The sequence below is a fragment of the Protopterus annectens genome, chromosome 16.part0 (genome assembly GCF_019279795.1).
Source record: "Protopterus annectens isolate FY-2018-M chromosome 16.part0, PAN1.0, whole genome shotgun sequence".
In the NCBI taxonomy this organism is placed as follows: Eukaryota; Metazoa; Chordata; order Ceratodontiformes; family Protopteridae; genus Protopterus; species Protopterus annectens.
In genome coordinates, this window is record NC_056750.1 from 713,771,143 (window position 1) to 713,796,359 (window position 25,217).

Sequence of the window (25,217 nt, forward strand, 5' to 3'; positions counted from 1 at the left end):
GCGCACAGAGAACATTTTCTTGTCCTCTGCCCAGGTGGGCTCGAGTGTGTGTGTGTGTGTGTGTGTGTGTGGGGGGCTCAGCGACTTCCTTGACTAAGTCCCGCTGCAGTCGGATGACAAGCTCCATGTAGTTCAGCTCCCCTATGGTAAAGGTGGCAGAAGCATAGAGTCACTTCCCCAGATGTTCCATCGTCCGCGACTCTCGGTCAAGAAGATGGACCGTAGAGCTCTCCTATGCAAGCTCTTTCTTGGAGGCAGCTGTCACCACCATAGTGTCTACTGGGGACCCCTTACTCCAGCTAATTCTGTCTGGAAGGGGGGGCTAAGAATTTTGTCTGTCCTTTTCGAGATTGGCGCCACGGTGTCCAGCTACTTCCATGCTCTGGAGGTGATAAGGTCCACCAGTGGATCCACAGGGGGGACACCCAGGAGGTATATGGGGCCCATGCCAAATGCCTCCAGGAACACTGACTCATCCTGAGTTGGTTTTTGGGTGGACCACCCCCCTCTTTGGAGTAGGAGTTCCATGATGTCTCCAAAGGAGACATCATCGCAGGGTAACCTGGGGGAACCTTCCCCTTCCTCCGAGTTAGTGTCGTCAGTGAGGGACTCTGGAGAAGAGTCCAAGTGCCTCCTTTTACACTTTCACTTGCAAGGAACCTCCTCAGTGGGACTCTGAGGGGGACTCGCAAACTTCTGGCTGCTCCCTAGTGGGTGCTCACTGAGGCAAATCAAGCACTGGCTGTTCCTGGGATGACAGGAAGGTCGGTGCCGTACTCAGAATCGACGGAGTCAGGGGAAAACTTGGGTGAATGGACCCGTGGAGAACTGGGTCTGGGAGGAGCCCTGGATTTAGAGGGAGGCCCTGATGGAGCCGAGCAGTCAGGGGACTGCTTTCTAAACCTGTCCTATTATGTCCCCATCCGAAGGCCTCAAGCTGGAGGGGGTTGATATCCCAGAGGCTCGGGGAGGAGAGGATACGGTAGCAGCTGCTACCGAAGTAGCAGTAGCAGGGACCACCATCCCTGATGAAGGCAGGAGCCCTTTCATCACCAATGTGGCCCTCCTGTCTTTGAGGGCTCTGAGGTTAAAGCCCACGCAGATAGAGCAGGCTGTACTGAAATAGGCCACTCCTAAACATACAACACACAGAGTGTGGCCATCAGCTGGAGAGAGCTTATGGCCACACTTAGTGCATTTTCTAAAGACCAGCTTTTGGGTCTCAGCCATGTCTAAAGAAGGCCCCACACACACGCTAACTACTATGGTGCGAGAAGGCCAAGGGAGGGGTAACAATATAATAAATACTAACTTTTTTTGTTTTTGACCGACTGATACACGTGAATGTTAGGGGAGGTAAAAAGGGAAATAGAGAACCTAACTTGGACTACTTAGCACAAAAAGCACTTGCCTACAAGAAAAAGGACTGGAGATCAGCAACCACAATGCTTGGCTGTAAAGTGGCAAATGAGAAATGAGGGAAGGAAGGAGATGGAGGGGCATTATGGGTAGGGGAGGAGCTTGGATCAGAAGCTGGTGATGTGGCTGTCTCGGATACGATCCGGATCTGAATACCCACAGGTTGAAGATCAAATTAATTAAACTATTTCAGATCAATTATATAAAAAAAAACTCAGCCTGCTAAACATTGTGTATATGCAATAGAAAAGTAGGAAATACACACCCGTTTAAAAAACTCTGACATATAATAGGTGGGAACAGTAAAGAACATTCTGTCATAATGGTTATGCTATCTACATTACCCTGGAATGCGAATCGCCTTAAGAGGTATATAAAAAAGGAAAGAGTACTATGTGTGTAAATGAGAGGGAGGGTACAGGAATGGTGAGGATGCAGGGAGAAGAGTTGGTAAAGGTGGACGAGTTTAAGTACTTGGGATCAACAGTTCAGAGTAATGGTGAATGTGGAAGAGAGGTGAAGAAGAGAGTACAGGCATGGTGGAATGGGTGGAGAAGAGTGTCAGGAATGATTTGTGACAGACGGGTACCAGTAAGAGTGAAAGGGAAGGTCTACAAGAGGGTAGTGAGACCAGCTATGTTACATGGGTTGGAGACAGTGGCATTGAAAAAAAGGCAGGAGTCAGAGCTGGATGTGGCAGAGTTAAAGATGTTAAGATTTGCACTCGGTATGACTAGGATGGATAGGATTAGGAATCAGTATGTTAGAGGGTCAGCTCATGTTGGACAGTTTGGAGACAAAGCAAGAGAGATGAGATTGCGTTGGTTTGGACATGTGCTGAGGAGGGATGATGGGTATATTGGGAAAAAAATGCTAAGGATGGAGCTGCCAGGTAAGAGGAAAAGAGGAAGGCCTAAGATAAGGTTTATGGATGTGGTGAGAGAGGACATGCAGGCGGTTGGTATGACAGAGCAAGATGCAGAGGATAGGAAGAAATGGAAAGAGATGATCCGTTGTGGCGACCCCTAACGGGAAAAGCCGAAAGATGATGATGAAGATGATGACATGTAGAGTGGAATTAGCAATGCTGCAGGAGATATATTTGGAAAGAAATGAGCATGAGAGTTTGAAAAAGAAAGGATTTCAGAATGGGTACTCAGCAGAATATCAGGAACAAAGGAAAATGGGAACAACTACACTAATTGCTACAGGAGGCTCCCAATGGTGACAGAAGAGGAAAAACAAACAATTGTGGTAGAAAGGGGCTACTAGAAAGGGAGGAAGATTACGTTTGCATGTACTTACATTCTACCAAAAACAACTTCTATGGAGCTTAAGAATCTGGGAGAAATAATCAGCTTTTATACAAAAGTAATCAAACTGTATTAAAAATTAACATTAAAAAACATTATACTTCATATATATTGCTATATATTATATAACCTAAGCAACATTACATAAATTGCTAAATTCCTGCTCTCCTTTTTTAAATAAGGAACATCTTTATTAAATCATCACTTATGACACAAGAAATCATACATTTATATAAATGAAAACAAAACACAGACGCAATCCTAGTTGCAAGCATTTTACATCACAAACCATACTGACACGCTTCCAGCTGCAACATTATATATCACTTATAATCTACTCAATCATTGTCATTCAAACATTACATAACTGATTTAAGTCCCGACTTGCTTTAAACCTCATTCCTCCCCTGTATGCATTTTCCTACAACTCCAGTGTTTTTCTTATGTAGTTTGTGCCTACCCTTTTCTAAAGATCTCAATTCCAGTTATTTTATCTCTTGTTACTATATTCACTACTTCTAATATACTTGGTTTAGACTTTGATTTCCACTTTCTAGTAACTGCTTTTTTGGCAGCCACCAAAATTAGACTCACAAGGCTTTATTATGTTTATAGAATTCTGAATCACAGCTAAGAAAATACATTTCCCTAGTTACACCAATTTGGTCACCAAGTATTTCTGACAGAGTAGTCTGCAGAAAATATTTCAAGTTTGTCAACTCATTACACTCCCAGAAAATGTTTCCAATTACCTCTTTCTTTGATTTCCCATTTTCTAGTAACTGCTTTTTAGCAGCCAACATAATTAGGCACAGCAAAGCCTTACCATGTCTAGGCAATTCTGATTATGTTACATAGCGCAGAAAAATCATATCCCTCATCACACCGATCTGCCCACCCAGCATTTCCGACAGTGCATCCTGAAAGTCTGCCAACCTACCACACTCCCAGAAAATATGTTCCCCAAGTATCTCTTTCTTCTCCATCACACCACCAGCATTTGTTGCCTACCTGAAGAAAAATTATTGGGGGTCTACTTTGGGTATAAAGATATCTATGTAAACATTTCCAAGCAAATATCCTATATCTTCTAGATTTTGTTGCATATCTGGAAGACACACATACATCCTTCCATTGTTTCTTTATGAACTCCTTATGGTGTTTCTCTTCCCAATCCTTTCTAACCTCCTCTGATTGATTCTTATAGTTATCATGCAATATTTTATATGGTGTATTAATTACTCATTTTTAATGGCAGCTTCTGTTCTAGATTAGTCTGTTAATACAGTTTAATTACTTCTATATAAATGCAAATTTGCTTATGTCACAAGGGATAATTCAATAAATGGGGTTAGAAAATAAAATAATGTAACAAGGAGTCCAAGCATTTTATCTAGGTGGGGAAAAAGGACAATGGTCAAGTGCAGTAAGATGATCCTTCCAATACAACTATGTGTTATGGGAGGACCTGATTTGAAGGGAGATTTTAGAGCTACACATTTAATGCTCATACACATAACATAAGCAGAAAGATATAATACAAAGTGGAAAGGGATGATGATGAGGCAGGGGGGATTCAAGAAAAAAGGAGACAGTAGGATTTTGGATGCAGATCCTTAAGAATAACAGTCATACAGAATATTATATTCACAAAGCAGCAGAAATATTCTAAAAAGTACGCCAACATGAGACTAGAGAAAGGATATTTTGTTGATAGGGATGTCTGCAATTATGGGTACAGAAATAAGGCAAAAGGGGTGCTCTAATTTACTGAAAAAAACTGATAAGGGAATCAAAGTATTGGGAGCAAATAACTACAAAGGGAAATGACTGCAGGTGAGAGATGGACTTCCCTATCAGGGATTGATATCAGAGTACAAGTAAAGAGAAAGGGATAGGGCAATCTTAAGTGAAACACCAGGCAGCGTTTTTTAGTTGAATCTGGAAAAGAAAGTGCCGTTAAAAAGGAATAATTAGTAGGGCATATAAAATATTGCACAATAACTGTAGGAAGCAATCAGAGGAGGTAAGAAAAGACTGGGAACAGAGACTGGATAAGATAAGCAATTTACATGGACACAAGAGGACTGCATATGGCTCACAAATATGCAACAAAGTTTAGAAGACTTTGGATTTTTTTGCTTGGAAGTGTTTTTTTTTTATACCCCCAACACACTCCAAAGAATTTTTGCTCAGGCAGATGCCAAATGTTGAAGGTGTGATGGGGAAGTGAGAGGAAACTGGGAACATATGTTTTGGGAGTATAATGAGTTGGCAGACTTTTTTTTGAACTGGGATACAGGATATGAATTGGCTAGTCATACTAATGTCTTGTTAAGTTTAATTCTGGTGGCTGCCATAAAAAAGCAATTACTAGAAAATGGAAATCAAAATTTAAACAAACTGTATTTGAAGTATTGAATATTATAACAGAAATAAAAGAACTGAAAGTGAGATCTTTAGAAAACAGGAGGAGCAAACTGCATAGAAAAAACAGAACTCGTGGGAACAATACATGCAAATAAGAAGTTATGTACTTACCTTAACGTTCCACGTCAGTTGTTTATCTCGCCTTCATTCTTACTGATAGGTTTGGAGCCAATCCTCAGCTCTGACTCGGCCAAATGCTAAAGCTCAAGGTCTTCAAACAGCTTGTGGCCTACTCTTTATCCCATGATGCAATAGTGTTTCCTCAGATCTTGTTTGCCCAATCATACTGATAACTAAAGACTGCAGGCATTGAAATAAGAATACCATAGACAAGGACAAAATATCACTAGGACTTCTTGGAACTTCCCGGCCCTCAAGACTTTAAAGGAAGGGGGTTGGTGGGTGGAACGCAAGAATGAAGGCGAGATGAACAACTTACATGGAACATTATGCTAAGTACTTAACGTCTTAATGTGAAGTTGTTCCATCTTGCCTTCATTCTCACTGATGGGTAAGCATCCCAAGCACCATCTCCTTGTGTGGCTCATGGGAGTATATTCCTCAGAACCACAGAGCCAAATGAGGCCCTGTCCCTGGAGGCCTTATCCAATTTGTAATGAGTGATAAAGGTATGAGGTGAGGACCATGTGGCTGCTGCACAAATAGAATCTAAAGGCAGCTGTGCCATAAAGGCTGAAGAAGTGGAAATTGCCCTGGTTGAGTGAGCCTTGACTTTATGATTTAATGTAATCTGCGAAGAGCCGTATGTGAAAGCAGTACAGTCTGACAACCAGTTTGATACCGTGGTTCTAACAATAGGAGTACCCTTCTTTGAAACTGTAAAGGAGACAAAAAGTTGGTCTGATTTTCTTAAGTCCTATCTAGATAGGATCGAAGTTGCCTATGGACGTTAAGTTTGTGCAACATGTGTTCCATTTTGTTTGTATATTTGGGAAAAAACACAGGTAATTCTATAGTCTGGTTGAGACTTGTTTCAGAACAAACCTTAGGTAGTAATGAAGGACTTGTTCTCAGAGTCACTCTATCATTATGAAAAATCAAGTATGGGACTTTTATGGCCAAGGCATGTAGTTCTGAAATTCTGAGGGAAAGTAATAGCTACTAAGAAAATAGTCTTCCATGATAGGAATTTTAAATCACAGGATGAAGAAGGTTCAAAGGGGAGTAAAATGATCCGTGAAAGCACAAAATTAAGATTCCATGGAGCAGATGGGGTTCTAATAGGTGGTCTCAAGTGAATAGTACCCTTAAGAAATGCTTTAGAAAGTCTATGACATGATGGGAGTCTGTTGATCACCAACATGAAAATTAGAGATTGCTGCCAATTAAACTCTAAGGGTTGCTGGAGCCACTCTTTCATGAAACAATTTAGTCAGAAATTCTAAAAAGGAAGAAACCAAAGCCATATATGGATCGTTATTATTTGATGCCCACATAGAAAATCTTTTCCACTTGCTAAGGTATAGTTTCCTAGTAGAAGATTTATGAGAATAAATTAGGATATTCTGTGCTGCAGGTGATAACTTGTGGAGCCTGGCTATTCGTGTAACTGGAGCAGCCAAGCTGTCAATTTTAGGGTATGAATTGCAGGATGAAGAACCCCTGATGAATGTATCAGAATATCTCGAAATGGGTCCAGGATCCATGGTTCTTCCAGTAGATGAAGCTGCAGAAAGGGGAACCAAATTTGATGAGGCCAGTAAGGGGCTATCAAAATAATGGTCCTTCACAGAGTGCTGGCTTTCTGTAAGAATTTGGGTATCAGAGGAAAAGGGGGAAAGCATAAAGAAGTCCCGGGGGCCAACTATGTACCAGTGCATCCCTTGGGGCATCTCCCAAGTTGGAGATCAGGGCAAAGTAGTTGGTGTATTAGGTGTTGGCGGGGGGTTGCAAAGAGGTCGCAGCAAGGCTGGCCCAATCTGCGGAATATCCTTTCCGCTACTTATTCTTTCAGGGACCACTCATGAGGAGACAGTACTGCTCTGCTCAATTTGTCCACTATCACATTGGACCTTCCCGCAATGTGCGTTGCTATCAGAAAGTGCTGGCTGGAAATTGTCCACTGCCATAATCTCAAGGCCTCTTGACATAAGGGGTATGATCTGGTTCCTCCCTGTTTATGTATCAGACAACTGACTTATTGTCTTTATCACAATAGTCCCTAGATGTAGAAAGTTTTGAAAGGACTGCAACACTAGAAGTACTGCTCTCATCTCTAGTAAACTGATATACAGATGAGCCTCTTGATTCTCCCATGTGTCTTGGGCTGTCCTTCCCTAAAAATGCCCCCCCACCCTATCAGGGAGGCATCCGTGGTCACAGTGGCAACCGGGGTGGAAAGAACAAAGGGACATCCTATTGTCACTTGAGGAGAGGTCAGTCACCAAAGAAGATCCTTCTTGCATGACTTAGTTATTATGATGTGGTGAGACATTGGAAGCTCCTGGTAAGACCATTGTGTGAAAACCAGCCATTGCAGTATCCGCATGTGCATTCAGCCTAATGGAATGGCAATGATGGCTGCTGCCATAATCCCTAGTAATTTGAGCACTACTGAAACTGGGGGTCTCTGTTTGGGGATGAGATTCAGAATTTGTTGTTGAAGGCTCACCACTCTTTCCATTGGAAGTTTTATGGTCATGGAAACTGTGTCGAGATCTGCTCCTCACACAACTGCAAAGATCTAAGGTTGTCTCTCCCTTGCGTGTACAAGTTGATGCTTGGTGGTAGCAGTGAGAAGCCAGTTGTCTAAATATAGAAACACCTGGAATCCTAACTGCCTTAGGTGAACCGTGACTACTGCCATGCATTTGAACACTCTGGGGGCTGTAGTGAGACCAAACGGCAGAGCCCGAAACTGAAAGTGACTGGCTCTCATCTGAAAGCCCTGATGATCCCTGGATGTTTTGGCCATCTTTACATGGTAATACGCATCCTGGAGATCTACTGAACACATCTAATCGTCTCTTCCTAGAAAAGGAAGTATAGACTGCAGCGTGACCATCCAAAACTTTATTTTCTTGACAGATTTGTTCAACCTGCTGAGATCCAAAATTGGTCTCCAGTCCCCTGTTTTCTTTGGAACTACAAAGAACCATGAGTTAAGTTCCGGATCCTCTCTGGTCTGCTGGGACTGGTTGGATGACTCTTTCTAGCAACCTTGTAATATCTATGGTTGCCTGTTCCCTGTGATTGGGCAGAACATCTGGGATTTTCTTCACAGGGGTTGGAGTGGTAGTAAAGGGAATAGTGTATCCTCTGGATATTATGATTTGTACCCACTGATCTTTTGTGATTTTTAACCAGGTATCTGGGTACAAAGATAAGCATCCCCCAACTGCCTCCAGAGATGGACAGGCGGGCCTCCTTTCAGGAGCAGTGGTAGGACTTGCCAAACAACTGATCCCTATCACCCTGGTTCTGCAGGCCCCCTCTGCTGTGTGGACATAGTCTCCCATTATTGCCACCTCTTCTGCCTCTAGAAGGGTTTTCACCACGTGTGTCAAAGGAAGCTCCTTGGGCTTTACGTAAATGACAGTTTTGTACCTACCATAAATGTAGATGTTCGAGTGTACACCCTGCTGCAGTCATCACACTTGGGTTATCCTGTCGCAAGGCGGTCCCGCAGTCGGCCGGAATTCCAAAGTCTTGGTCCGGCGTCGGTTGCTGTCACTTCTTCCCTGACGTCAGTGTGCCAGGGGTATATATAATGCATCCAACGCCATTTTCTTCAGTTTTTCTTGCCCCAGATGTCAGGTGTCCCCAAAAAGGTGGTCTGTAATTAGTTCCAATTTAAGAAATTTTAGCACAAACACAAAATCCCTCCAGCTATAAGCAAATACATCATGAAGGTACTGTAGAGATTTAGCCAGTTAGATCAGAGGGGATGGAGGGAGGGTAACCTGGACTGCAGCAGGGTGTACACACTCTAACATCTACATTTATGGTAGGTACAAAACTGTACTATGTTCATCGTGTTACCCTGCTGCAGTCATCACACTTGGGTAGAATCCCAAAGCTAAGGATGGGTGGAGGAGTCATAGAGGGTTAGAGGAGGCTAGAAGGCCCTGCAGAACTGCAGTGGCAAAGCCAGCTCTAGTCTTAGTGTTTGGTAAAGGTGTGTACTGAACTCCAAGTTGCAGCTTCCAAAATCTCCTTGGTTGGAACCCCCCTGAGGAAGGCTGTACATGTAGCTGTTGCCTTGGCAGAGTGGGGCCTAATGGTAGCAGGAACAGGTTTTCCATGACGGGTATAGCAAAAACGAATGCAATGTCCTATCCATTTGGAAATGGTTTGTTTTGATACAGCCTTCCCTTGTGAAGCTGTAGCATAGGATACAAACAGCTGGTCAGATTTTCTGAAAACCTTAGTTTTATCTAAGTAGTAACGAAGTTGCCTGTGAATGTCCAAGGAATGCAGGAGTCTTTCTCCTTTGTTCTGTGGATTTGGGAAGAAGGTGGGTAAGTGGATGGTTTGATTTAAAGCCACACTGGAAACCACCTTAGGCATGAAGGAAGGATTAGTTCGTAGAGAAACTCTGTCTTGATGGAAAATGAGGAAAGGTTCCACTACCATTAGTGCCTGCAGCTCTGAGACTCTTCTGGCTGAAGTTATTGCTAGCAGCAGGGCAGTCTTCCATGATATAAACTGTAGATCTGCAGAGAAAGCTGGTTCAAAGGGAGGTAGCGTAAGTTTTTCCAGAACAAAATTGAGGTCCCATGTTGGTGTAGGTGCTCTCCTGGGAGGCCTAAAGTTTTTTGCCCCTCTGAGGAACTGCCTTAGAAGTGGATGTCAAAATAAGGGTGGATCCGTGTTGTAGTGGGCTGAAATAGCTGATGCATGGATTTTAATGGAAGAAAAAGAAAGTCCTTTGTCCAGCATCTCAGTTAAATACTGTAGAATCTGAGGCATGTGAGGTTGAAGTGTATTTTGGCCTTTAACTTGGTTCCAGGCGCAAAACCTTTTCCATTTGTCTGAGTAGGCCTTTCTGGTGCTGGGCCTCCTAGCTTCCAGAATAACATCCATAACTGCTTGGGAAAGAGGAGCTGGCTGGATGCTTAGGTGATTTGCCATGCAGCCAGATTTATGGTTTTGAGCTGGCTGTGTAGAATCTGATTGTTTTGCTGTGTGAGCAAATGGGCAATTTGTGGTAAAATCCAAGGTGGGCCCTGGGCCATATTCCTTAATAGTGGGTACCAGTGCTGACGTGGCCAGTCTGGGGCTATGAGTATCAGTCATGGTCTCTCCTTTCTGACATTCAGAAGCACCTTTGTGAGGAGAGGCAATGGAGGGAAGGCATATACTGTCAGGTTTTTCCAACTGAATGAGAGTGCGTCCACTTTCCAAGCTTGATGGTGAAGTGTCCTTGTACAAAATTTTGTTAGCTGATAGTTTTGGGGGCTGGCAAACAGGTCTACGTCTGGAAGGCCCCATTTTTGAGTTATCATTGCAAATACTTGTGGATCCAGTTTCCACTCGTGGGGATCCATGATGTTTCTGCTGAGGTCGTCTGCCAATGTGTTCTTTTTTCCTGCCAGGAACTGAGCTTGTAACTGAACTTGGTAAGCCAGTGTTGTGTTCCACAAGGTCATTGCTTGCCTGCATAGAGGGTAGGAGTGTGTACCCCCTTGTTTGTTTATGTACCACATTACTGTGGTGTTGTCCGTCCTTATTGTAAGTTGTCCTGGATGTAATAGGTTCTTGAAGGCTGTCAGAGCATTCTGTACAGCTAGCATCTCTTTTTGATTGATGTGCAGATTCCTTTGATCTGCAGTCCATATGCCTTGAACGCACTGTCCTGCCATGTGTGCCCTCCAGGCGTAGTCTGATGCATCTTCTGTCACAGTTTGCCTGGCTGGGGGCAAGGTGAAAGGCTGACCCTTGTTGAGGTGACATGCCTGTGACCACCATAGAAACTCCTGTTGTAGGCAGGGAATGAGAGATATCATTGTTTCCAAGCTGTGGCTGTGTTGAGACCATACGCTTTTTAGGTACCACTGTAATTTCCTCATATGCAGCTTTGCAAATGATATTAGTAGTATGCAAGATGCCATGAAGCCCAAGGCCTGCAGAATTCTTCTTGCAGGGAGTTGGGTCTTTGTTGCCGTTGTTTTGAAATATTGAGTCAGTTGTAGTTGTCTGGCGTCAGATAAGCCTTCTGGGCTGTTGTATTCAAGCTGGCACCCAGGAATGTCATATTTTGTTAGGGTACTAGTTTTGATTTCTTTTCGTTTACTGTGTACCCCAGGCAACTTAGAAGATGTTTTCCAAAAGCCAGATGTTGTAAGAGGATGTCCTTGCTTTCTGCTTGGATGAGGCAGTCGTCCAGGTATGGATATATTTGAATTCCTCTGTCTGCAGTATGCAATTACTGGTGCCAGGCATTTTGTGAAGACCCTGGGCGCAGAGGATAAGCCAAAGGGCAGTGCAGAAAATTGGTAATGGGTTGAACCTGCAATGAAACGGAGGTATCTTCTGCAACTTTGTCTGATAGGGACATGCAGGTATGCCTCCTTGAGGTCCAACTTTACTAGCCATGCTTTCTTGCCCAACATGGGAAGAAGCTGCTGTAGTGTTAGCATCTTGAATTTGGGTACTTGTATGAAGGTGTTTAAAACTGAAAGGTCCAGAATTGGTCTCCAAGCATTGTACTTTCTGGGGACTAGAAAGAGTCTTGAGTAAAATCCTTGGCCTTGCTCCCGTGTAGGTACCAGATGAATGGCTCTCATGTCCATGAGAGCTGTAATTTGTTTTTGTGCCTCTGCCCATTGATTTTGTGGCAGGTTTGGCATTCCTCTTTTCATTGGCAAGGTGTGGAAATGGAATCTGTATCCTCGTGAAATTATGTCTAGGACCCATTTGTCCTTTGTGACAATGTGCCAGTTGTCTGGAAAAAGTGCGAGTTTTCCTCCCAAGGGAGCTGCCAAGAGAGTGTTGCTTGGCCAGATGAGGTGCAAGTCATTGAGTTTGCCTTCTAGTAGTTTGGGGCCTGTCTTCTCCTCCCTTCTGTGTTGCAGTGCCCCATTGTCGAGGTTTGTATTGGGCTTGTGGTTGTCCTCTGCCTCTTGGACGTCTGTATTTAACCCTCTGGTCTGTCAGTAGCTGGAAAGGACCATTTTTTTTTGTTGGCCAATTTCTGCTGGAGCGAGGGGGCTGTACCTGAAGAAAATCTTTGACTGTCTGCATAGATTTTGCCTTATCCTCCGTTTTCTTTAAGACGACTTCTGCTTTAACTCCAAATAGAACATCCTGCTGTAAGGGAGCATCTAGAAGCTTTGCTTTAACATGATCAGGCAGAGTTTGTTCCTTTAACCAAGCATGCCTACGTATAACAGACCCAGTGACAGCTGCTCTGCAGGAAGCCTCTAAAGAATCAAACCCACATTGTAAAGTATGTTTGCCCACCTGTTCAGTTGCATGCAACAGATCCTGCATTTCTTTCAATTCAGACTGTTGAGGGAGTGTGCTCATTTTTTGTCTTAACTGAGACATTAGAAATTGCTGGTATTTTAGCATGTGAAATTGGCAATTTAGTGCTCTCATAGCTAGAGTGGCTGAGGTGTAAACCTTTTTCCCCCACCTGTCTAGTGCTCTGGAGTCCCTTTCAGAGGGTACAGGATTTTTTGCCATAGAAGCCTTAGCCCCTTTGGGACCCTGGGAGATAGTCTCTGGATCAGCAACAGGGCTTTTATAAAGGAATTTGTGGGAATCAGGCACTCTATAGTATCTGTCTGGTTTGGCTGGAGCAGGAGGCAGAGAATCTGGGTTCAAACTAGATTCTAAGTAAACATCATCCACAATGTCTAAAACTGGGAGGATGGCAAGTGGTCTGTGCTGGGGGAGTGAAAGAAACTCTCTGAGTGTTTTCTTTGAGTCAGAGTAGTCCTGACCTTCCCTGTGAAAATGGTCCCTCAGTGTGTAAAGTTTCCCCAAAGGAGTAGTCTTCAGGAGGAGAACCTGAGGGAATAGAATCATCAGCATCAGAATCTTCATAAGGGAAAAAGGAGTCATTTTGGTCCTCAGAGGAGCCTGAGCAAATAGACACTTGATCAGAGGAAGCATAATCTTCCTCTTGTCTAGGCCTTTTGTCGGGTGGGGGTTGGGAACCCCTGATTAAAGAGATCAAATCTTCAGCCATTTTAAGCATCGGTTTCTTAGGCATGGGGCCTTGAACTGGAGACTGAAGTGCAGTCTTTTTTGGTTTAATAGGAGTCTTAAGCTTAGGATAAGTTTTTATGGTGAGCGTTGTCTGTCTGAAGACGCCTTCAGAAACCGAAGGTGTTTCTACAGCACCGACATCTCCTTCTGCAGTGTCGTCGGTAGGGGATAAACAAAATGGCTGTGTCGGCCTAGTACTCTCCGCCAAAGGCACCGAAGCGGTCTCGGGTTCCAAATCTGTGGTAGTCAGGGGCTGCGTCGGAACCTCACTGAAGACTGGTGAACCGGAGACCTGTCCTGCCGAGGCCTCGGAGTCTGGCTTGGGTCTAGGCTGCCTGTCCTTATCCTTGTGTTTTTTGTGCACGCCGGTAGTCGGTTGCTCCGACGGCATTGTGTAATTAAATTTTCAACCGTAGTGTCATGCGAAATCAAAGCGTCTTTTTATAGTACGCTTATTACACCTACCACAAAAATGACAACCAGTGACGTCGTGGTCTGGGCCTAGGCAAGGTATGCAGTAAGAATGAAAATCCTTATGAGGTATTTGCTTCCCACAAGAAATACAATTGTTAACTTTTTCTGAAATCGGTCAGAGGCAAGAAAAGTTTCCCCAACGAGGTACTTAGCTTTATTGAAGACTTCGGATCTGAAATTCGACTTTGAAAATCTCAGGAGTCGGCCGACCGGCACTTGCGAACTGCTTCTGCTTCGGGCACCGCGCGGCAAGAAAGACTGAAGAAAATGGTGTCAGATGCATTATATATACCCCTGGTGCACTGACGTCAGGGAAGAAAAGACAGCAACCGACGCCGGACCAAGACTTTGGAATTCCGGCCGACTGCGGGACCGCCTGACGACAGGATAACCCAAGTGTGATGACTGCAGCAGGGTAACACGATGAACATCCACATTTTCCCACTTTTCCCACCTTTGGGATAAGGTCTGGTAGGAATGGAAAAAACTGACTCCTACAGCAGAGTCTTTCCATCTTGCTCACACCTGGTAAGCATTTCCTTCACTTTCGGTCCAAAAAGTGATGAACCATTAAAGGGGGTGTTTACAAAGGATTACTTGTAGGGCTCTGCAAAGGAACAAAAAGCACATCCAGGAGCGTCTCCTAAGAGCAATTCCTGTACCCGCTGCCCAACTCATTCCATCTGCTGCATATGAAATCAGACACATGGAAGAGTTTATAAGGGAATTTAGGGTAGCAAGCTGGGAATTTACCTTATCTGAGACCACTGCAGCTACTGCACCCTGTAGATTATCTCCTAACTCCTTAAGGAGATCTCGGTGTAGTCTGGTGAAATGTGTAAGATAGTTCAGGGATCAAAGAGTAAAGGCCGCTGAACTAAACATGTGCTTTCTGTATCTGTCCATGATCCTAAAATCTCTATTAGGAGGATGAACAGATGCGAAGGTCTCAGATAGCTCCTTCTTAGTGGCCACCACCACAGCATCAATGGGTACTCCTTTGATAAGGAAAGCCTTGTCCTGAGATGACATAATAAATTTATTTGGCCTCCAAGGGACTGGTTCTATGGTATCCAGGGACTCCCACGTCTTTCGAGAGAGAAGGTCCATCAACTCATCAAAAGGTGGAGTCACCCAAGAGGTGGAGGGTTGAGACCCGAAAGCCTTCAGGAGTACTGACTCATCATCGGTAGGATTAAGGGGATTCCAGCCACTCCTCTGTTTTAGGATTTCTAAGATATCACCAAAAGAGAAATCTTCAGAGGGGGACCATGGGGACCCTTCTCACTCATCTAAGTCAGTATCTGATGTGATGGATTCCTGTGAGGATGCTTCCTCTTGCAAGTTCTCTTCCTGGGAACCTCCTCCGAGGGAGCTTCTGGGGAGATCCTGGAAGAACAGGGCTCACCCGATGGGGGGGACCTGAGACTCCAGGTCTCTACGCTTTTGCGGGATCAGTGAAGCAGAGACAGACAGAGGAACTTTAGGGGAGGAGATTGCTGGAACCGATGACGTGAGTGCCCTAGAGGACAACACTCTCCCTCATGGCATCAAAAGTCCCGTGGCTCCCGTCTAAAGAGACGTCTGGATCCGTAGAAACAGGCGGTCTCTGAGGCGCCGAAACCATGGGCTCCAAAAACCTGAGGTAGGTACTGAGCTCACCTGAACTAAGGCCCTGGAGGCAAAGTTTGCACCAAATGATCGGTACGACTATCCTCTCCAGACTCGACCGGTGAATGTTGGCCCCTACACTCTAAGGTGGGTACCGAAAAGGTCAGAGTAGTCGGAACCGAATGATAATGGGTGTCAACTTTGATGGTTCTACAATCATAGATTCTGAATACTCCGGCTTCAAAACTTCGGGTCAAATCGGAGGAGGAATCGAAGAAACAGGCTGAGTCTGGGTCAGCTCCAAAGCTCTAAGGGTCAGACCAGACAGAATTTTGGCTAGTGCCTGTGACTGTAGAAGTCTCTGTACCACTCGATCCAAGTCCTTATCCGATAATCTTGAGGACCGGGAAACAATGGACGATGTCTCAGATTGGAAGATAGGAGATTTTAAAGTGGGAGATATCGACTCCAAGGCTGGGGACCAGCTCCCACTGACCACAATTACCTTCGGCTCTATAAGCATAGGTGCCGAGGTGGCAGTATTATCAAATTTAGAGGTTTTTGAAGTCGATGAGCCCTTTTCGGCTCCGATTCTGATGAAGAGCTTGTAGACCCACTTTTTTTGAGACTTAGTAGGCTTGTTCTTGTCTAAAGCTTCTTGAAATGAAGATTTCAAGATACTCTTGCATTCATGAAGAATGCGCGAGCTAAAAGAGTGACAGATGGCACAATTTACCTGTAGGTGAAGCTCACCTAAACAATAAATGCAATTTGTATGGCCATCTGTAACGGACAGCTTCTGTCCTCATTTTGGACACTTTATAAACCCAGATTTAACTTTTTCAGACATAATTCTATCAACTGAGAATTACCCAAGGCACAGCACACAGACAGCATCTATAAGAAAATAAGAAAAAATAACCCTAATAAAGGAGGTTCTAAGACTAACTATAATAACTATGAAAAACACCAAATTGTTCAACAACCATTATACAACCCTAATAAAAACCGCAGGGTTGAATAAAAAGTATTTGCAAGTTAGCTATTACAGTTCACTTATAGAAAAAATCCTCATGAAGAGCCGAAAAGCACTCTAAGTAACTATGACTAACAAACGAGACAAGTGTCTCAAGCAGCTAACTGTAATCTAACAAATAACAAACAGGAATGAAAATATTTTGTTTAGACAAATATAAAAAATTTGACAATATTGGCCAGAGCTGTTTGACGAACACCCGATCTGTTGCAGTGGCAAAACAGATCTGAGGGAAGCACTATTGCAACATGGGAAAAGAAGTAGGCCACAAGCTGTTTGAAGACCTCGAGCTTTAGCATTTGGTCGAGTCGGAGCAGAGGATCAGCTCCAAACCCATCAGTAAGAATGAAGGCGAGATAGAACAACTTCACATATGTTTTGGAGCAGTGAGGTTTAAGAGAAGACAGGAATTAAGCAAGTTATATAATTTTAGATTAGTTATAGTTATACAAAAGAATACATGTGATATTTAATGTTTGTAACTGGGAACATGTTCAAATGGTTTGTTTTCTTTTATATAGAAGTATGCCTGCCGATGTCTTAATAGTTCAACAAGGGTGTTAAAAATGTTCCACAGCACTGAAATGTCCTTCTCGGGATTTATCAAGTACAAAAAAATATCATTTGTGAAAAAGGCTTAACATTTTTTGAGTACCATACCAGTTATATCCTTGAAATGAATTTGAGTCTCCCTTACTTTGCAAAGCGTTTAAACAAAATAAATAAAAGGGAAAAACAGGACACCGGTGAAACACAGCATGTCAGAAAGGAACCAGTCAACTTTAATTTGCGCCTCTGACCCTTCAAGTGTCCCTCAAATGAACCCTATTACTCTATTAAGGAATGCAAATGCCACGATCACCCTACTCATAAAATCAATTGATTCTAAAGAATGGCTTCTCTGCATAAAGACCATTCAGTAACAGTGGAGGTATATTAAATTCTTCTTCCCTCTGGATGACCATCAATCTATTTTTTGTTGTTGTTGTGTCTTTCAGCTTTTACCGGTTAGGGGTCGCCACAGCAGAACTCCGGACCGCTAATGATTGGTAGTTGATTTTTACGTGCCGAGTTACCAGCCCTGATGCACAACCTTCAACGAAGGTACGCCCATTCACACGTCTCCACGCAGAAGACGCTCTAGCTGAGAATCGAACCGGACAGCGTCTTACTGTGAGACGACACCGCTACATCGATCTATTAGCAATGCTAAATGTTTGCCACCCCTATGCAAAACCATACTGTTCCATATACATCAATTTTAGCAACACCCTTGCCATTCTCTTAGCTAGCACAGAAACACTTTACAATCACAGTTAAAATTTGAAACTGGTCTATATAAAGCTCTGTCTGAAGAGGCTTTACCCTCTTCAGGTAATGCAGTCACCAGAGCTTTCTTCCAAGATGCTGGTACTATTCCTGTTTTCTAATATTGTTAAATTAAACCTTCCAGATATTTATCACTTTCTCACCCCATCTTCCACAGGATTACCATCTGTTCCAAAATACTTCCCTGCTGAATAATTATCTATCATGTTTTTATCTCACCCCTTCCCATCTTGGATATTACGGAGCTCTGTCTTCCTCTATCCTACACACAGTTAAATCTTCCATAAAAATTCCTTTTGTGCCTTTTTTGGTCTTCCTTTCTCACTGTTCTAAACAAATTTGTGTAGGATTTCCAAAATACCTCTAAAACCTCTACATGATTTCTGGTTAGTATCCCTGTCACTGGCTCCATAATTTGGCAAACATCCCTTTCTACTTCTAGTTGCCAAATCACCGTGCTAAGAACATTTTTCCTCTAGAGTTTTCAAAAATACTTAACAGCAACGTTTCTAAACTCATGCATATTACCTGAATACTCCCTTACTTTCTCTTTAGCACTCAGTAACTGTTCGTTCTCTTGTTCTGCAAGACTACCCTTCTGCAACACTTTAGCCTTAGACATCCCCCCTAAATGCTCCCAGGCTATGCCTTCTGAAGAAATGTCTATCTTCCTTAACTCTCAGATCACTTCCACTATCCATTCCTTAAATTCCTTTATTTTTTAACAAATGTGCAGGAAAGCACCAGTGTGTCCTATTTTCACTTAATTCCCTGCATATTTACCACTTTAGTCTTCACTGGCTAGTGCAGTATCTGAAATAATTCCTGGATGTGTTTATATTTCAATTAAATAGCCATGCTCATGCTCCTTAGAATCATCCTTCAGATGACGCTTTAAACCAAGGTCCTATCTGCGCTCAGGTGGATGTAAAAGATTCCATGTCACTCACTGAAAAGAGTAAAGAAAGTACCCTAATATCCCAGCCAAATTTCTCCTAGTAGTAGAAATACCATCTCTGGTCTCCCCTGAAGAGAGACCACTAGCCTGGCAGGACTAATCCGATCAACAAAGGATAAATACATTTAAAAATGTAATTTTACAGTCTATCCCATTTTTTTATACCTTGGGGAATATGTAAATTCTGGCTCTGTGATCTTGCGAGTAAATCCACATCTTCCAGTCCAAATATTCTCATACATGTCTTTAGAAATCGACTCTCTTTATGTTTTCCCTTTTAGGCCCCCCTGATGCATCTTCACTTTTGCAAATCAAGTTTTAGTCCCCACCCATAAACAATATTCCCCGTTGAAAGCTAACTTCTCCCAAAATCCTCTTAAGCTCCATAATATTATATTTAGGTAGAATTCATGGCAGTATAATCCTTCTCCTCTGCCAATCACCTCCAAATTACCACAAACCTGCCATCACTGTCTTTCTTCTCCTCTTTTATCACTACTGAAGTCACTCTCACAATCACTACTTACCTTTCTCTTTGTCCCAGATACTCTATACCATTCTGAAGTAGTTTCTTTCCCAATTTTGCATACTCATTTCCAAGCAAAGGTGTCCCTAGAACATTACTAACTGCACCCCACACCTGTTATATTTCAGTATTCCTTTTTGTTTTTTCTGTACCTGCAATGCCATCGACATTCTATGACAAAACTGATTAGACAGTCATTCTAGTAAGAAGCTGCTACTTTCACATATTCTGCAGAACAGTTCTTTCGGATACATGTTTCCAACTTGCAACTTACAGGCACATATTAATGCTTGGAAGGCTATTACCACATGTAGTTACTGCTACACATCTCTGATTGAACCAATGTCATATTTTCCAAGCCTTAGTGTTTCAATAAAAAAACATTCAGCAAGAAACCATACACATTTTATACCCCCCCCCCCCAACACACACAGAACTATATACACTTTCCAAAAAGGAAAGTTATTTCACCACACATGGGCAGTTATCCCAGAAAGACAGCTAGACACACAGGCTTTACTTATTCTAAAGTTAGATTTAATCATGACGAAAGCACAAGCTAGCTTTTGTGCTCTTCCTCACAGAGATAACATCTGTCCTTGTCCTCTTTCTCTGTTTCCCTCCCACATGGGAAAATAGCATCCATTGTCTCAGTTAACTTATTTTTAACCCTAAGAAAAAGGTAAACTGTCTCCCTCTAAATGAATAAACTAAATTGTGCACAGTTATATTTAATACAAGAGTATTAATGCTGCGAGGCATACAAATACCTTCAAAGGTATTTACTTTTCTCGCCACCAAACTTATTTTCATTGACTTGCTTGTCAGTTCCCTTTGATGATCATAATGTTTCTTACACAACTGTCTCAGAGGACATTCTTCAATCACTTCCTGATTAACTGCATCCTCCAGCTGGCTCTTGCTGATGAAGAAGAAAAAGCAGCTAACAGCTATACTGATGCAAGACACTGATCTTTTCAAATACTGGAAAACTTATTTTCAGATTTCCCCCTTCTATCCTGTTTTCTTGGAGAAAATTAATTTTCTTCAGCAATTATTAACTATTAAAACAGGTGAACTCATTAAATTATAACACTCATGCACAGGATCTTTTTCTTCAACAAGCAGCCCAAGATCACATGATATTGCTGATATTCAGACTATTTCTTTCCGGTATAAACTCTGGCTACATTACAATAAAGAAAAAGCACATTCTTACTTTAGTATGACTAGCATAAATAACAGACAATGATGAGACCCCCCCCCCCCAATCTCAAATTTAAAATGCTTCTGTATACCATACAGAACTACTTTACAACATAACATGCGGTTTACTACAAGAGATTTAATAACGATACTTTACTAAGAACAAAAACTTTTACTACATATTCAGTTCCTTCATTTCCTTCTAAACATTAAATGACAAAATAGGAATTCTAAAATAAAATAACACTTTCATTCATGTAGTTTATTCCCCGGCACCTCATAATAAGCCTTCCAAGAAAGGATTCCACCCTGGAAGGCTTGTTGCTCAGGTGCCAGGGGAATAAACTAAATGAGTGGAAAGTGTCATTTTACTTCTTTCTTATTTTTTGTTGAAGTGTTGACTATGCTTTAGAGTCCACGCACCCATTTAGCAGTCAACAAAATATCCAGTCTTCTTTTCAGCCACTTTTTACAGAAGCACTGTTCTCATGTCCAACTAGCATCTTATATAAATTTAACTTTTATAATTATTCGATGTACTTCCTATTTTTACATTATTGTAGGTCTTCTTCATTATTAAGAAGAACCAGAAACCAGGGTTGGGTGGTTAAGTCTAAGGCAATCCTGATTTTTTTTCAATCAGATTCTGGCTTTTTTCTGTCACTCAATCATTTCCCTTTGGAACAATGGAAACGGTTTCACTGGCAAGTTCTTTATAAGGGCTTTGTTACTGTCAGAACAATGAAAACAAAAGTCCCCCCTTCATCTTGCTGATTTGCTCTTTGCTGCACAATTTTTATTTCCTCCTTAGCCTGATCTGCATAAAAAAGTCTTTAATCTTCCAGAAAAAAAAATATTCTAAAAACGGGTGGAAAAAAATTAAATCTCATACCTGCCTCTCAACATCCACTGAATGTAGGGATAAACTTGCTTCACTTCTGCCTCCCTAATGGTATTTCTGGAAGAAATGTCCGTCATGCTCATTGACATCCACCAGATAAAGTTTTGTATTTACTACTTATTGATGTAGCCCAAACAACAAAGGCTATAAAAATTCAGCTATGCTTATTAGGCAGTAGAAATCACAAAGAAAAACCAATAACTTGGACAGTATTGAACTTTAAAAATGGAAATCTAGCAGTCTGTTATGAATTACTTAACGTAAAATGGATAACTAGAATGACCTTGCAGAGTATTTTCAGCCATAAATTAACTTTTTAGACAGTTTTTATTGGTGGTTTACAATAGCCAATCTACACAAGATGTTTGTGGAAAGAAGTAAGGAATAAGAGTAGCCACAAAATGTTTGCAAGTGCAGTTCACAAAAATACACACTAAACAAAGTAACCATCAGAATAAGTAATGTCTGTGAGAGGGAAAAGATCTTTATTATGAAAGATAACAGTATTTCAAAGTCATAACCCTACTTAAGTGCACACCATGTGTTCACATAAATTACTAACTTCAAGCCAATAAACCCTTCAAGTCACCTTCATGGTTCTTTGTCCATGGCATTACTTACTAAAGGAAATGTGGCTATTTAAGCAGTGTGTCTTCATTTTGCACTCCTGATCTCTAACAGACAGTATCTATGGTTATGCTAAGAAACCCACAAACTGAGAAAAAAAGTTAATAAACAATTCACATATAGAGACATGTAGAAAGTGTACAGAGATTAAAATCTCAAATATTCTAAACAGATTTTTTTTTTACCAAACTCTCCTGTGTATTTTCTTGTGCCCTTACCTAAATTCTGCATGCCAGAAATGCTTTCTACTGGAGTACTATTCTGTACCACATTCTGAACATTGCAAGGTGATTTCTGAGTTGGTAACGGTGCTGTAATGCAAGTAAGATAAGGACAAGATTATAGAGGAAAATGGGAAGGAAAAAGAAGCTCATTGTTAGAACCAGTGTACAGTTATAATAAATTGTGGATACAATCTGTCAAAAACACCAAGTGTATACCTTTGAAAAGGTCACAAGGTAGCACAAAACTAACATACCACATAAACACAGATTTCTGAATAATATCTTGATCACAAAATACTATTGTTTCATGTAAAACATTCGATCAAGTGTTACAATTCTTGTTTTCTGTGGTTAAAAACAAAGTAGTACAAGTTAAAAATAATGCAGAAGTGCTAAATGCCTACTACGCAAAGATGAATGAGATTCCACTGGGCCAAAGTTCAATATAATAAGTACAAATAACACTTATCAGAAATAAAGATAATAGTTATTTTGTATGAAGCTGCACTTAAAGAACATACAACTTTAACGACTTTTAAGGCAAAAAAGCAATAAGGAAAAGGACAAATATTTTTCTTCCAGACTCATACAGAAAAATGAGATTATGTATCCAACTCCTGATGAAGACAGGAGGAAAAGAACATGGAACAATACAAGATTCAAACCTGATTTGCAAGGGTTAGAGAACGTAAGTCACAGGGAGATAAAAAAATAAATTAAAAAAAGAAGTCAGAAGGAAAATGATTAGAAACATCTAAGTTTAACAAAGACGTTTACGTATTGTAAACAAGAAGGCAAATGTGTTCTTAACAGTATATATTATATGGGTATAGATTATTAAATTCATTTTACTCTTCTTTTTCCCCGTTTTCATACTGGTACAAGCCTACAAAAACTAGGATGCATTAACTTGCCCATAACCACGTAAAGAGCAGTGCTAAGCATATGGTTACCATGCTAAGCATTTGGTGACCATGGTTTCCCTAAACAAAGGGATGCAAACTTGTCAAAGATTGGTCCACAAAAGTGAATCACGCTGCACTTATAATAGGTTATACAGAAGTGTTCAAAGGGCTGAAATTAGTACATTTTCTCTTGCACTGTCTTCTTTGCATTCTTTTTTCTCCTTCTAAAAGCATGCAACTTCATGAACAAAAAAAAAAAAACAAACAAAAAAAGCCAAGATAGGGGTAATACCTTCCCCAAAAAGAAAACAAATGCTTAAATCACTCATTTTCAATATGGTTTGGGAGGAAAGAGAGTTCTATTCAAATCATGGACAGCTGTTAAAATGTTGTGCAGACAGATGGATTGGCCTAAGGCAAACATGTAGAATGTTAGGCTGGAAGCCTCTCATCCCATATGGCCACTCTCAGAATAATACCCCTAACGTGTTACATAAAACAACTAGACAGAGGGCTATTTGACAAGTTTGGAAGGATCACTATTAGTCAAAGCCAGACAAGAGAGGCTTCTGAAGCATTTGAAAGGCTCTTCAAACAACTGTTGCTTGGTTTTGCTTAAGTAGTACATGATAGCCTAAAAAGACAAAACATACAGGAGCCCTGAACTAACCTGCCCAGACAATGCCCCCCCCACCCTATCTGGGAGGCATCGGTCGTCAGGGTAACCACTGGAGAGGGAATAACAAAGGGGCTTCCTTGATTTAGATTGGATGTCTGAAGCCACCAGCGAAGGTCCGGTTTGCATGTTTCTGTAATCATGATGGGATGATTGAGGGGAAGGTCCTGAAAGGACCATTGAGTTGACAATAGCCACTGAAGAATCCTCATGTGCAATCTTGCCAGAGGAACTAGAAGAACCGTGGCAGACATTGAACCTAAAACTTGTAGGACCATCCTGGCTGGGGCTTTGGATCTTGAAATCAGAGCTTGAACTTGGCCCTGTAAAGTTTGGATCCTTTCGGTAGGTAGAAAAACGCGCATCAATTTTGAGTCTATCTCTGCTCCTATGAACCTTATGCGCTGAGAGGGCAGCAAGACAGACTTTGACCAATTGAATGTAATCCCAGGGTAGCACCCAGGAGATGGTGGCTTTGAGGTTGTCCATTAGTAGATGCCTGGTGGTGGCAGTCAGGAGCCAGTCGTCCAGATAGGGAAACACTTGGAATCCAAGACTCCTCAGGTGAGCAGTCACTACTGCCAAACACTTGGTGAACACCCTGGGGGCTGTGGTGAGACCAAAGGGCAGTGCACAAAATTGGAAATGACTGACTCCCAGGCTGAAGCGCAGATACCTCCTGGACGCCTGATGTATCGGTATGTGATAATAGGCGCCCTTGAGGTCTATGGAGCACATCCAAACATCCTTCTCCAACAATGGGAGAATGGATTGTAACGTGACCATTCGGAATTTGGATTTCGTGACGGATTGGTTCAGTCTGCTGAGATCCAATATTGGTCTCAGGTCCCCTGTCTTTTTTGGCACTAAAAAGAACCTGGAGTAATTTCCGGATCTGATCTGGTCTGTGGGGACCGGTTGGATGACTCCTTTTTCTAGCAGCTTTAAAGCTTCTGCGGCTGCAATTTTCCTTTGACTGGGTGGTGGGTCCGGGATTTTTTTGGACGGTGGGGGAGAGCATGTGAATGGGATGGTGTAACCTCCGGCAATGATCCGAAGCACCCATCTGTCCTGAGTGATTGACTCCCAGGCTTTTAGGTGCTTGGCAAAACGGCACCCGACTGGCTCCGGAGCAGCACAGCCGGGCAATCCCTCATGATGTGTGGGAGGCTGAAGAGCCATGAAAGGACTCGCGGTCTCCAGAATTGCGGGGCCCTCTGCCGCCTCTGGGACGGCGTCTCCCAGAAAAATTTCTCCGTCCTCTGCCTCTTGAAGGGGAATCTTCCTGCTGTTGAGGAAAAAACTTACGTGATTTACGGAACCACATCTTCCCCCCTCCTTTAGCCTTGGGATAAGGCCGAAAGGGAGTGGAATAACGGGCACCTACGGCAGATAAAGTTTTTC

At 42.2% G+C, this 25,217-nt stretch overlaps 1 protein-coding gene across 2 annotated transcripts in view; it reads right to left on the reverse strand.

Annotated features, from left to right (window-relative positions):
- Positions 1-25,217, reverse strand: part of LOC122790475 (zinc finger protein 521-like) — a 3,214,752-nt gene that overhangs the window by 955,523 nt on the left and 2,234,012 nt on the right. For both annotated transcript variants that reach the window (XM_044058016.1, XM_044058015.1), the window contains exon 25: positions 22,227-22,319. In XM_044058016.1, the coding sequence (XP_043913951.1) occupies positions 22,227-22,319 (93 nt within the window). The remainder of the gene's footprint in view (positions 1-22,226; positions 22,320-25,217) is intronic.